The sequence below is a fragment of the Pan paniscus genome, chromosome 10 (assembly GCF_029289425.2).
Source record: "Pan paniscus chromosome 10, NHGRI_mPanPan1-v2.0_pri, whole genome shotgun sequence".
In the NCBI taxonomy this organism is placed as follows: Eukaryota; Metazoa; Chordata; class Mammalia; order Primates; family Hominidae; genus Pan; species Pan paniscus.
Window position 1 is genome coordinate 76,256,769 of NC_073259.2, and position 14,435 is coordinate 76,271,203.

Here is a 14,435-nt window from a genome sequence, read left to right on the forward strand (position 1 = left end):
GTAGGCCTTGTGACTGCAGCAGAGAGCTCAAGGGAAGGGTGATAGCACATGAGACTGCAGAGGTGGGGTGATGATATAAACTTTCAGTTTCATTCTCACTGTGAAGGGAAGCCCTTAGGGGAAGCCAGGATGTGCCCAATCTACTGTTTTTAATTTGTAAGTTTACTTTGGCTCCTGATTTAAAAACAGACAGTAGGAGGAACTTTAGAAACTTCAATACTATGGTAATTTAGAGGAGAGATGATAGTGGCATGGATGGGCTTTAGCCAGAATGAGAAGTGAACAGATTCAGCCGTTACTTTGGAGTTAGAGCAAACAGGACTTCTGACACATTCAATGTGCAGGGTTAGGGAAGGAAAAACCAAGGTTGACTCTAGCTACTTCTGAAATATATCAGAATATAAAGTCTCTCAGTTTCTTACCTTCCAATTTTAGGGGTAAATATTCTTCCACTTATAGCTCAGTTTCCAGAAGACTGGCCAAAAACAAATATGATATAAACTTTTGCTCTGGTCATTACGTGGAGACTCATTTGGAAAAGGAAAGACTCCTTAACCTCAGCTAATCACAGAAAAAAAAATATTATAATTCTATCATCTCCTGAAAGGGAACATCAGTGCCTCTCAGCATTTGGAACCTGCCGTGGGTGAGCAGCAACTATCTGAGGCCCATGGCACAGGTGGTAAAAGAACTTACCAAGACAGTTGTAGGTAAAGAAAGGCAGATTTATTAGAGAAAGTATGATAATATGTTGCAAGAGTGCAATGGGCAAGTTAGTAAAAGAGGGGCTAACTGCCGGGAAACAAAGGCTTGCTGGGGATTTTGTAGACTGGAACGTGGGCCGAAGAGTGCTGCCTGCAGTACTGATAACGCCAAGGCTGCAGGGAGCTAACTCGCCGGTGTCTGGTGGTAAGCTGGGCGCAGGAGGGCTATATGTCCTGGACCATGAAGAAAAGCAGACGTTATAGCTTATCTACTTGCTTTTTTTGCTTTCCCTCAGTCCCACCAGCCTAACTCCTTTTCCTTAATTAGGACTTCACATTTCCCCCCTAACAGAGCAAGAATGACAAATCTTTGGCACGTGGGTGAAGGTCTCATCTTCCAACTGCTTCCTGCTGACCAGAAGTGAAGAGTTGGCCCTACCTAGGATTGCTGCTCAGTTAGGAGGCTCCATGGGTCTAAATCCCTAAGTTAGGACTTAAATTGAGCCGGGTTGCTGTGAGACTATGGGGGAACCGCATTTGCAGCCTAAAATTTTGTTCTGCTGCATCCAAAGGAGAGTCATGGAGTTCTTTTAGAAGCTGATATCCCTCGCTGCAGTAACATTTTGGTTTGAGATTATTGTATTCTAGAAGACGCAACATGAGATATTGCAGTAAAAATATGTGGTGCAAGTAAACAAACTAATATGAACATTATTATAGGGGGGAGAAGTTGGGCAACCCATGGCCAAACCCAGCTGGAGAAATTTTGAATAGTTGTGCCAAAAAAAAAAATCTTGAGGAACTCTTTTTTGAAGGCCCTCTGATACTTTGATATTCTCTTTTACCTTTTTTAAACTTTCTTCTACTTGACCTGAAGTATTGATGTAAAAGCAACAGGTTTCACTTAACAGCGCACAAGTGCCTCCTGCCTTGGTGGTAAGCACATCTAAAGCATATTGATTCTGCAGGACAACCCCTGACAATGAAATTAGGGCCTGTTTCTGGGCCTCAATGGCTGTGACTTTAGGTTTCCCAGATTGCTGGACTAAGATGGTGAGTGTATTAGTCTGTTTTCCTGCTTCTGATAAAGAGATACCTCAGACCGGGCAATTAACAAAAGAAAGAGGTTTATTGGACTCACAGTTCCATGTGGCTGTGGAGGCCTTATAACCACGGCAGAAAGTGAAAGGCACACCTCACATGGCAGCAGACAAGAGAAGAGAGCTTTTGCAGGGAAACTCCCCTTTTTAAAACCATCAGATCTTGTGAGACTTATTCTACTATCAAGAGAACAGCCCCCACGATTCAATTACCTCCCACTGGGTCCCTCCCACAACATGTGGGAATTCAAGATGAGATTTTGGTGGGGACATAGCCAAACCATATCAGTGAGATTACAAATGCTGTGCTTGAGCATGGGTATACCTGCAAACCAAGAGTCCACTGGCTATAGAATATTCTAGACCATTTCTCTCCATAATGGGATTATCAGTGGCAAGGATGCCAAATGGTGGGAGGTTAAGTTCCACTTTTGTTTTCTTTCTTCTGATGATCTTTAGAGGGCTCCACTTAGGAAGAACACCAAATTCGGAACTTGGCCAGAGGTTATGAAGTTCGAGGAGTTATATATATGCGCTCCAGGTATGGCTGCAGCTGTAGTACAGGTGCCCATCCACTTAATAGGCAAGGCTAGAAACATGATGGATACCCATAAAAAGAAGAACCCAATTCCTTTTAATGAAACTCCCAAGGAGGGACTTTGTAACCAGGCATAGGTGTGATTAGTTTGGATTCCAGTATAATTTGCATAAATAGGGGGATTTCATGGTCCCTGGGGATTAAATGTGAACGGGCAATGACCGAAAAAGTAGTTATCCACACATAAGGGAGTCAAAGTTTCACTTGTGTGTTGTGTAAATATGGGGCCTGACAGATAAGATTTCTAAATATTAATTGGTTAAAGGAAAATCAAGGAAAAGCCGTATTAGTGAGGTTAAGAAGTTGTCCAGTTTCAACCTCTATTCCTATATATTCCATCCCAGTTGCTAAACTATTTACAGGCATAAAGGAATCGTTTTAAATTTTGCTGGCATTAACTTTGTTGTTTTCCCACCATAGAGAAAACCTGTGGAGGTCCTCGGTGAACTCATCAGTCATCACACAGCTCCCATTCCTGGTGTGTCTCTTTATAGTTGAAGGTGTAATTACAATGGGCTTGTGTTAAAGCCCCTAGGAAAGGGCCAGGCCCTTCTGAGTTTCTGAAGGCTCACTTTACAGGCCATTTCTGGTGCCTTCCCTATTCACTGGGTTACAGTGGATGATTGCCATGAGAGATCAATTGGCCTAGGTGCCCCTCCTATACCTGTGTTTTTGGTGTACGTGTACATAGTGTAGTCAAATCCAGAGTATCAAGTATTGGGCTTGCGTGGTAGCCATTTTTTCTCTAGAGAGTGGGATGGCTAGGAATGTAATGTTATTCTCGACTGCCTGCCTATGTGGGCATATCCAGCAGTTAGTACGATGTGTTATGTTAGTAACCTGAGATATTACTGGGTAGAGCAGGTCCCTGGTTGCAGCCATTGAGGCAATAGTTAGCCATGATAGACACCAAAAAAACAGAGCCATATTTAAGGAAAATGACAATATATAGTAAACTTAGAAAAGAAGAAGGGCTGCAAAGAGTATGAGAAAAACAGTTAAACAAATACCTAGTATCTTAGCACATCAATGTTGTGGTTTAGGGGTAAATAACATTACTAGGACAAGTATAAAGAAATTTCGGGCCTGACACCTGTAAACCCAGCACTTTGGGAGGCTGAGGCGGGCTGATCCCTTGAGGCCAGGAGTTCAAGACCAGCCTGGCCAACATGGTGAAATCTTGTTTCTATTAAAAATATAAAAATTAGCCGGGCATGGTGGCAGGCGACTGTAGTCCCAGCTACTCAGGAGGCTGAGGTGGGAGAATCACTTGAACCCAGGTGGTGGAGGTTGCAGTGAGCCAAGATTGCGCCACTGTACTCCAGGCTGGGTGACAGAGCAAGACTCCGTCTCAAAAAAGAAAAAGAAAAAAGAAAGAAAGAAATTTCATCTGGGTAGTAGTTTTGGAAGTCTTCCTGCAAATAGCAATTTTGTACTATTTCCCTTATAAAAGCATTAATATTAAGAGCATTAAGCTGCTCAAGGGAGGCAGATGGATAATTACTGAGAGCTTGCAGTAAAATTGAGTAAAAAGAGCCGCTTTAAGAGTAATATTTAAAAGTTGGATTTATTTTCATTAACTTTTAAGGAGGTTAAAAATTCTAGGCTGCTTGATTTAACAAAACCTCTTTTACCTTTTTTCTTTAAATGAGTTTTCAATGTTTATATTCTAGTTAGACCATAAATAATGAGTCTTATCTCAGCACTAGCAGCTTAGTAACAGCAGATTTAAAGCAGGCAGAAAAAAGAGGGGGAAGACAGAACTTTAGGAGACTCTACTTAACTCTGTAGTGCAGATTGACCATTTGAGCTCTGAAGTTTTCTTGTTGTAATTTGCCCATTAGTTTAAAATGTGCACAGAAACAGGCCATAATATGTAACCAGCTGGAGATTTAAAGAGAATGACAAAATCAGGGGTTAGGACGTTGGAAACTGTCTTTCCCTTTTAAGGCTGGACCCCTGGAATGAACAGAAAAAGAGAAAAAGAAAAGCAAAGAATGGAGAGGAAAAGGTTAAGTTTTACAGGAGGGCTTGTGAGCCTTCCAGCCACTGCACAGCCTGTGGAGCAGGGCCAGCACCTCTATCACTTTCATTTATCTCCCATCAGGGAAAGCCTTAGCACCCCAGACCTTCACAGTGTGAGACGAATTTCTCCCACTTCCACCCGTCACCAGCTAAGGTGACCTGTTCCAGCCAGAGCCGAGAGCCCCTTCAGCTTAAGGCCATTAGGAGTTGGGATTTTGTTCCAGGGGCCCTTCGGCTCTCAGGGCAATCCCGTTTCCAGTGGCAGAGCTTACGGCAGAGGGGGCAAGCCATGTGGGGCTTTTTTCCTTTTATTTCATTGGGTCAGTTTGCCTTTCTTCTTGCCTGCTCTTCTGCTCCAGTGGTGGTTATCTGGAGGAGAGTGCTTAGGGCAACTTGGAGGGGGTTGGGGACTTGTAAAGCAGCCAACAGTTAAGCCTGCCTCTTGTCTCTGTCTTTTTCTTTCTTCTTAGCTTTGTTTTCTTTATTCTGCTTTTGGTTATAAAGACTAAGGAGGCTAATTTGAGGATTGCCTGCATAGGAGCCATGCTGTATTACACAAGAAAATTAGAAGCTTCTTTTTGAGAGTCTGAGGGTTAAGTTTGTTCCAATGCTTTAGAATGCAGCCTAGAGCTGGGTCTGAAAGAATAGATGGGGTTGTCCCATGGTGGGACTGGAAAACACACCACTCAGAGCCTCATGAACTGCATTTTTAGAGTTCCCAGTACTCACCACTACATCACAGAACCTCACACTGAACTGCATTTTCTCTTGGGGCATCCCACCAAGATGAAAAGCGGTCCACTTGCATCCACCAAGGGACTTGGGTGCACTTTCTCATGGGGCAGCCCACCTATTAGTAAAGACCTCTCAGCCACTTGGGGACCTTAACTTGGATGATTAGTCCAGGTACTCAACGCTAGATGATCAGCCCAGATACGAGGAAAAAGGTAAAGGAAAAACTCCACCTGGTGCCAGCCCAGGGAAGGGGCAGGGAAGGGAAGACTCACTGTTCTGAGGCTGTCTGAGTTCACCTTATTCAGCAACATCAGAACAGAATGGCTGGCTGAGTCCATGGGGGACTTCAGAATGAGAAAGAGAGGGTCTGAGGCACCCAAAACGTGTGTGAATTCGCTCTGAATGAGCCTCCGCTACCAGTCATGCCACACTTAGGGATTAGGGACTTCTGACTAAAGAAGAGAGGAAAAAGCCTTCCTCCCTAATGGGAGAGGCAGCTAACTCTGTTCACCCTCTGACCTTTAGGCAACACCAGAGAACAGCCCTGGCCAGTTACCATCAATTGCCAGAGAGATACTAGAAGCTGGCTGCTGAAAGACTGAAAAGAGAAAATAAACTTAGGTGCCTCACCTGAATGGGCATGGCAGTCAGATGCTTCCACGGGGACACCTTTCAGCCCACCAGAGTGTAGCTCTGGCCAGAGACCTACAGTTGTCTCCATGCTTAGATGCTATCCACTGAGGGTTCCAAGTTGGGAAAGAGAGAGAGGCAAGAGAGTTCCCTATGAGGAGAGAGAGCCCCCATGCAGAGAGAGTTCCCCATAAGGAGAGAGAGCTCCCCATATGGGCCACCAAAATGTTGTGGGTGAGTGACAACTATCTGAGGCTGGTGGCACAGGTGGTAAAAGAATTTACCAAGACAGTTGTGGGTAAAGAAAGGCAGATTTACTAGAGAAAGTATGAAAATATGTTGCAAGAGTGCAACGGGCAAGGTAGCAAAAGAGGGGCTGACTGCCAGGAAAAGACAAAGGCTTGCCGGGAATTTTTTCTATGTGCTCCCCTCTCACCACCAGTCTGGACCTAATCCTGCAGGAACTTGGCCAACAACTGGCAAGTGACCTGCAAAGTTGGTTCCTGATTTTTTGGAAAAGAAAATACCTTAGCAGTTCATGACTGACTTCTGATCATTGACTTTGACCTCGTATGAAAAGACCTACACAATCTTTCAAATCCCTTCCCCCAGGAACGGCTCTTCATTGCTGGCATCCTTTGTCCATTCTTCTTGGTAAAACAAATCCAACCTTTATCTCTACCTCTTTCTCTCTCTTCTCTGTAGCATTGTACACATTTTGAAGATGAACCCCTTTTCCTTTCTATGTGTGTTTCATAATATCTTGCCCATCTTCCACCTATGAGACTTCCCTATCAGTGCTAAACTTACTAGTAGGAATGACTCCCCAAAACACAGCTTTCCTTTTCCTTTAGTGTCTTACTTTCAGGGATACTGGAGAGTGCACCTTTCAGTAGGCCTGAACTAGAACTAAAACAGTTTATCTATAGCAATAGAGGCTACATGTATTTCTCTCCAGCAACATCATTCCTTTCTTTTATCCATAAATGACTAATGGTAAGTTATTTTCAATTTCTCAACTTTTTTCTTTTCAAAGGTACATGCTGAGTCAACATAATAAATCAGTATAGGCACTATAGCAGAGAGCCTTGAAATCAGATAGACCTGGCTCAATAAGGGTCAACTACTTAGAGTTATAAAATGTTTCTTAACGTGTCTCTAATGCAGCTTTCTCATTTGTAAAATTGGAATAATACTAATAGCTACCTCATTTTCTTAGAGTCAAGAATAAAATTATGGGAATGGTAACATGACAATGATGATGATGATGATGACATTAAAGGAGAAAAATCACAAAACCACAAGACTTAGGATATCCAAGTGTTTATTGAGGTCAAATAAACATGTTATAGCCTATAATTATTGTCATAAATATCAATATTAGCCTTATACTCAAGTAGCAATATCGAATGATGTTTCTATAAATAAATCCATGTTAATAAAATGATATAAATAAAATGCAGTCTTATAATAATAATAAATACATTTATAAATATAAAGTACTGATTATGGAAACATGAAGCTATTTAGGGGTTTTTTCCCCTAAAGGAATGGAAAGTAATCTTTTTTATGGAAAAAGACAATTATTTAAAAAATAAATTGTTTTCTGTGTATAGAACACCAGTTACAATGAAATGTTATCAATAAATATCTATGCTTAAAAAGTCTACCTTCTGGTCTTATAAACAAAAGTGACATTGGTTTCCTTTGTAACTAAAACAGGGGTTCATTTGGAATCCACCAATCATGATGGAGTTTGGCTTCCCATCTTCCTTTTGGTTAAAAAAAAGTCGCTTTGGGGCATCTAATTGTTATTTCTAGCAGGAAAAGGGGGTTAGTTATTCATCTTTCAGCTTTGCTCTGGTCAAATGCAGGCATTTCTCAGAGACATAAACAGCAAATCCAGTTCTCCAATTGCTTTGATCTCTCCATTCTCTCCAAGCTGTGAAAATAAGAATGCAAAAGTATTTGAGCATTTATGCCATGTTTTCTAAAGTGAACAAATTAGAAATTGCAAGATTAGGTTGATGGAGACAGAAACCGAGTTTTAAGCATTTGTAAAACATTCATAGTAATATCCCTTTAGTATTGTATGATTTGCCAAAGAGCTTAAAATGACGGCTCTCTGGACTGAGAGGCCACCAGCAGGCATCAATTTCAGGTGCACCTCACACTAATGAAGCTGTTTAAAAGCTGGGCAGAGAGTTGACCACCCCTTCTTAACCAGAGCAAGCAGACTGAAGTGAGGCTGGGATCTGGGGGATCCCGAGTGCCACCCATTATGCCTTGGCCTGTTTTGCAGCTCCAAAACTATCTATGACAGATTACTTATAAGGAGCTTGTCCAACCCGCAGCCCACAGGCCGCACATGGCCCAGGACAGCTTTGAATGCACCCTAACAGAAATTCATAAACTTTCTTAAAACAGTATGAGATTTATGCATGGACTTTTTTAGCTCATCAGCAATTAGTGTATTTTATGTGTGTACCAAGACAATTCTTTCAAGGTGGTCTAGGGAAGCCAAATGATTGGACACTCCTGATTTAAAACATCTCTACTCAAATGACTTTGAACCATGTATTCGCCAATACATTAAGGCTTTTTCTGTTTCCACCTTTTCGACAAACAGTAAAAGAAAAGTTTTCACTTTTGTGGGAAAAATACCAAATAAGTCTTTTCCACTTGCTTTAGTTAATAGAAAACCAGATATAGGTCCTAACATTCATTCTTTCTCTCTCCAAGTCAAATGCAGATGAGGATCCCAAACTTAATCGAAGAGGAAACCCAAATTCAAGTGAAAAGCATTCCCTACTGAAATTCCTCTAATCTATCATATTTGCATTATTTCAAGAAAAACCTTGTCACCATTGTCCTCTATATAATACATGGTTCTTTCTTTTCCTGCTTTTTTCCGCCCTTTCACCTTTCCATACTTCTTTTGACATAAGGCCAAAAAGATATTCTTTTCTATCTCAAAGACTCCAAGACTATAAAGAATTTTAAAGTTTATCGTCCCCTACTGTCTGTCATGCATTTTACTACCAACCTGCGTTCTGCTTTTACCCCCAACGAGAGGGAATTAATGCCTCCCAAAAACACCCTATTTCAGACAGCTCTGGCAGTTTCTCCTCCCGTTGATCTTTCTCTGAACAACATTCCTCTCCCTCCTGTGCTTTCTGAAGCTACCAGCAAAAAAGCATAATCACTCTTCCACATGGCAACCCATTGCAAATATGAAATTGATTCTTTCAAAATGGATTAAAGGCCTTGAAAATCACACAGATCACCATGAGATTTTCCTCTCTCACACTTCACTTTTCTAAAGACAACAAGCAAGATGAAATCAGTAATTTTTTAAGCAAGACGTGTAAAGCATGCCTTGTCTGTAGCATGCTAACATTCAGCCCTCCATGTCTAGATAATAGTTCTATAACAAGAGAACTGGGCTTCACAATTTAAAACTACAAAGCATTCAATTATCAAAGGAAGAAACAGTCACACTCATTAAATGATGCTCAGGAAGAAATGCTTTTTTAAAAAGTCAAGAGGGAAAAAGGGGGAATTAAGGTTAAGCTTGTTACTGAAAATTCCATCAACTGGAGCCTTCATGTTTCTGAGTATTTAGTTGTACCTGCTTGCAAGAGCATCACTTTCACTGCTCCTAATCATTCCTCTGGTTTTGGGGTGAGTCACTATTGTTAGTCTAAGCCTTCCATTGTTGTTCTTTTCACCAAATAGGCCACATGATGGTATCATTCACTATAGAAATGTACACCAGCCCACCATGGATAAATGCCCCCTAGGGATTTGTTAAGGGAGTGAAGGAAGAAACTAGAATGGAAGGTCTTGATGGGAGAGAGGAAGAAAAAAAGGCTTACCAATTCAGACTTCCATTTAACTATAATAAATCTCTTACTAATATTTTTACTCTATTTGAACCTGTATAAAAGAGATCAGGGGTTGTCTGCTCTTGCTTTTAAACTATAATCAATATCTGATAGATATTATGATAATTAAAAATAAGTATTTATTACTCCAGAAATTAGCCCTATATGCAAGTCCAGCTCTTTCCTTGTTGTTCTGAGTTTATTCTTCCAAGTTTCAAAGCAATGCATTAATGCCTTCAAAAATGACTTCAAATAAATTTGCCCATAGGCATTTTTCTGTTTTTAAACAAGTACTTCTTCAGATTACATGAGTCAATAGGAATCTGAAATTTCCCTAAGAATTAATGGTACCAAAACTAATCTGTATCACCACCGGGAAAAGTGTTGGCTTGGGATTCAGGAGACCTGCATTCTAGCCCTATCTCTGCCGCTGATCATCCCCAGAACATGAGGTTATGTGACTAGACAAGCTAAGATCCCAACCAGTTCTAGAATTCTATAATTTGCAAAATGTGGAAACTGACATCTAGATATATAGATATATCTACATACACAGACACCAAAGTAATCGCCCTGGTGGTAGGAGAATCAAGTGAAAAATCACAAAGTGATGGGAAGAAAGAAAGGAAAGAAAAACATTTGTCTCTCCTATTGCATGACTTAGCATTGACAGTTATCAGTCCTACCTTTTTCACTGTGTCCTTCAGCTTTTGCACATTCCTCTGGATATGCAGGTCATCACCTTCAATATGCTATAAAACAATAACAAGCATAACTATCTTAATGTTGTGCTGAAACTTTATGAACCTCCACACCCATGGAGGTACGGCACAATTCACCTGGAATTAAAGCTCTTAGTAATTTTGCCCACAATGACCTAGATTTCAACAGTGACCTAGATTTCCTGAGCTCTTGAATTCCCTTGGACACCAGAATCCAGTCACTTCCCTTACAAGAGACCTCTCTTCATCTTTGGGAAATCCTACTGAGGTTTGCATTTGTGGAAAGAGCGGAGTGGTTTATGCAAATTGTGTAAGGAATAAAACCTCAATCGTACCTCCAGAAAATTGCATGCTTAGAACAAGAAATGTACATAAAACATCTCATGTGAAAATTGAGCCCTCTTCAGTAAGTCCTAGGGCCTTTTACTGGGCCCACTCCACTCAAACTTTTTTTCATAGTTTCAAATGTTCAGCGGCATCAAGTTCACACGCCTCCGATTTTGTGGCTTCCCATGACATCAACAGGGCAACAGTCTGCCGACCCACCACTGACATTAAGCCTTCCCATTTCCCACTTTCTCTTCTAATTTCTCTCCATGCCATCCCCTCCCCTCAACAACTTAGACTCAATGGATCCATTTCCACATCTAGATGTTTTTCCCAACACCTTTCTCATTTTACGCAACCTGAGTTGCCTTTTTCCCGAAGACAAACCAATGCGGCTTCTATACACTTAAGTTCCAGACCCCATTCACCACTATAAACTCAAGATGTGACTCAGTCAAAGCAAAAGCAAATACTCTATGATCCCAAATGACTCCTGATAACACTGCTGCCAAGACACTTCTTCCTGCTAGCTTAGGGGTAGGGGGAAGGAGAGAGAGTTGGGGTAAGGGGGTCTCTGTGGAAGGAGGGAAGGAGGGGTAGGTGGGCATAAGCTGAGAGCTGAACTTACACATGTGCTTAGCCTGTTGCTGAGCCTGTCCAGGAAGGGCACCACCTCCTGCATATAAGGCTGGAACCTATCAGATTGAGGGAACAGCACTTCTTCAAGGGTGAAGTTCAGCACCTGCTTCATCAGATAGCAGCGCTCACTCATCTGCAGGTGGAAGGGAAACAGCAAGGGTCATAAGGGATAAGACCTAAACCATCATCACCACCACTCCAAGTACCCATGGACGGCACACGGCCCTGTTCGTCACAACTGTAGCTTACACTGACTCCGTGGAACAGTTTCTCCCCAATGAGACGAACGTCTGTGTTGTTATCAGCCAAGCTAGCCTGGAAGAGAAGAAAAGACTAAGGGTCTGGACATTGAGCAAATAGAAAAAAAATTTATACATAGACATGTGCCCCATCCCATCTCCCCAGAGCAACATCATAAAGACTAAAAGCAGAATTCAGATGTGTGCATGAGTTTAGAACAATGCACAGAGGCATAAAGGAAAAAAAAATCATCAGATGGATTACTGAATGGCCGCTCTTTGGGAAAAATTCATCATATGTATCATAAAGGCCAAAATGGAAGGAAGAAGTTCAAGAAAAAAAAAAAAAGCCAGATTCCCAAAGAGTCTCTGAAAAAACAGAAAATTTATCTACCCTCAGGGATAAACAGTGGGTTCCTAAAACTCTTAGAGATGCTCTGAAGAAAAGTTTAAGAACTATTTGGATTCCAAGTAGATCCAACGAGAAAGAGCAGGATTGAGATGTATACCTCCTTAGCCAGCATGAAGGTGCGGTTGGTGATATAGGGCTGCTGGAAGTTGGACTTGTCAAGCCTGCAGTGGGAGCTGATGGGCGCAGCTGCTCCTCCCTGTACCAAGAGGGCCAAGAGAAGGAGGCAGCTGGTGGCCAGGGTCCCCATAAGGAAAGAGCTCACAGATTTCTGCAGGGCGGCCATTGCAGACAATTCTAACTCGAGCAACTGGTGACTGGGGAAGGAGAACCTGGTCGAAGACAACGTGAAGGAACAAAATTAGTCAAGAAGTATTTCATCAAACTAACCAATTGTACCAAGTTTGCCGAAACGCTTACCTGTTCTGAAGATTCTGCTTGTGACGGGGAAAGTAGAAGCTGCTGCTTTTATAGCCCCCAGGATACTGACTTTTTTTTAATTGTGAAAAATATGACATCAGCAATTATCTAATTTCCAGTACTGTCTTCTGAGAACGACCTAACCACCACAGGAGCCCACAAAACACCACCTCTATCCTTTCCACCTTGAGATGCAAGTGTTTCCCTAAAACGTCACTATTAGAGCCCGGAGGGTATTTTACAGACAAATCCCAGAAATTTTCTAAACCCTACATATTTTTCAAAGAACACAATTGTTTTGTCTTAGTAGAGTTCAGATTTAGTATAAAATGTTTTGATCTCCTATAGTGGCTGAGTAAGCATTTTGGTCACGGACTCATTTTCCTACCAGCTTTATAGATTCTTATCTCATTGGAGGTGATCAGAAAAAAAGGACCCATGTCCTATATCCTCTGCTTTAAAGTAAATGGTAATGACAGCTAACAGATCATTCCATTATTAAAATAATTTTATCTCATTTTTAAACATGCTGAATTCTAAACCAGACTTATGTTTCAAAAATAACTGTCTTGGCTAATCTAATTATTGTTTTCTTCCCTTTCTGGAACTATTTTTAAGTGATCATAACAATTAAGGCAGAAGCAAATATATCTTAAAATTGTATTAATTGAATTATAATCAATATCAACTTAAGTTTGTAAATACTAATGCTGAAAATCTGATCTCCATTTTTCTTAACATGTAAACTTTTTTTAAAATAAAAGAATACCATGGATATAGTTCATCTTAAAATTTTACCTAATTCTAAACTTCACACAAGTCTCAACATAGGGCTAATATTTCCAAATAATCTTATAACAACTATATATGTGTGTGTATATATATTATATATGTGTGTATACTATATATATACATATATATGCAACATTTTATATATATACTTATATACACACACACGGATGTCTGAAGAAGGGAATATAGGAATATAGAGGTTCCGCATTACCTTCAAATTATTTAAAAATACACCTAAAACTAGACTGGAAATTCTCCCGCAGAGCAAGGAAGCAAATGCAAGTATCAAAATGCAAATACCTATTGCTTAGGGAAGGAATGTGAATTAGTGCAAATTTGTATAATCAGATTTTTCTCCTCACAACTAGTTAAGATCAGGAGTGTTGAAGAACTGGAAGAAGGGATGTAAATAATTGTAAAACCTAGACCACTTTTTGAGATGGCACAGACCTAAGCAAGGTGCCACTGTGAAGGGTCGGAACCACATGAGGACACTGAGCATTTGTGAAGGTGGACAGAGGAGAAAGAAGCAAAAATGAAGATTAGTGAGAGTAAAAAACACCACATGATCACACTTGCATGTGGAATCTAAAACACTTGAACTCATCGAAAGAAAGAGTAGAATGGTGGTTGCCAGGGGCTGGGTGGGCAAGGGGCAGCGAGTTGGGGAGATGTTACCCAAAGGATACAACATTTCAGTTAAAGAAGAGGAATAAGTTGAAGAGCTCTATTGTCCATCATGGTGATGATAGTTAAGAACAATATATCGTATGCTTAAAAATCACAAAGAGCATAGATTGTAAATGTTCTCATTACAAAAAAAAAATTTCAAGTATGTGAGGTAATGCATATATGTTAATTCACTCAATTTAGCCATTCCACAATGTATGCATATATCAAAACATATATGAAATCAACCTAAGTATCCACAGATGGATGGATGAATGGATAAAGAAAATGTGGTATATATACACAATGGAATACTATTCAGCCATAAAAGAAATATAATCCTGTCATTTGCAATAACGTGAATGAACCTGAAGGACACCATGTTAAGTGAAATAAATCAGATGCGGAAAAACAAATACTGCATGATCTCACTGATATGTGGAATCTAAAAAATAATAATGATAATAATAAAGTTGATATAGAAGCAGAGAATATAACAGTGGTTTACCAGAGACTGGGGGAGTAAGTGGGGAAAGGAG

General features: G+C 40.6%; 1 protein-coding gene across 1 annotated transcript; it reads right to left on the bottom strand.

Moving 5' to 3' along the window:
* Window positions 1-7,099: 7,099 nt before the first annotated feature.
* Window positions 7,100-12,720, bottom strand: IL22 (interleukin 22). Its single transcript, XM_057299582.2, has 6 exons — window positions 12,436-12,720; window positions 12,116-12,347; window positions 11,617-11,682; window positions 11,357-11,500; window positions 10,366-10,431; window positions 7,100-7,734 (listed from the first exon to the last, which is right to left on the bottom strand). Exons 1-6 carry the CDS (start codon window positions 12,531-12,533, stop codon window positions 7,657-7,659), a joined length of 684 nt encoding a protein of 227 aa, XP_057155565.1. The 5' UTR covers window positions 12,534-12,720; the 3' UTR covers window positions 7,100-7,656.
* Between the last annotated feature and the right edge of the window lie 1,715 nt (window positions 12,721-14,435).

What these genes read in the sequence shown, in the direction of transcription:
- IL22 (XM_057299582.2), bottom strand. Translation starts at nt 12,533, where the DNA reads ATGTCATATTTTTCACAATTAAAAAAAAGTCAGTATCCTGGGGGCTAT. An exon ending in AAGCAGAATCTTCAGAACAG is followed by an intron (nt 12,348 to 12,435) that starts GTAAGCGTTTCG and finishes GTCTTCGACCAG; the next exon opens with GTTCTCCTTCCCCAGTCACC. An exon ending in GCAACAGGCTAAGCACATGT is followed by an intron (nt 10,432 to 11,356) that starts GTAAGTTCAGCT and finishes ATTGTTTTATAG; the next exon opens with CATATTGAAGGTGATGACCT.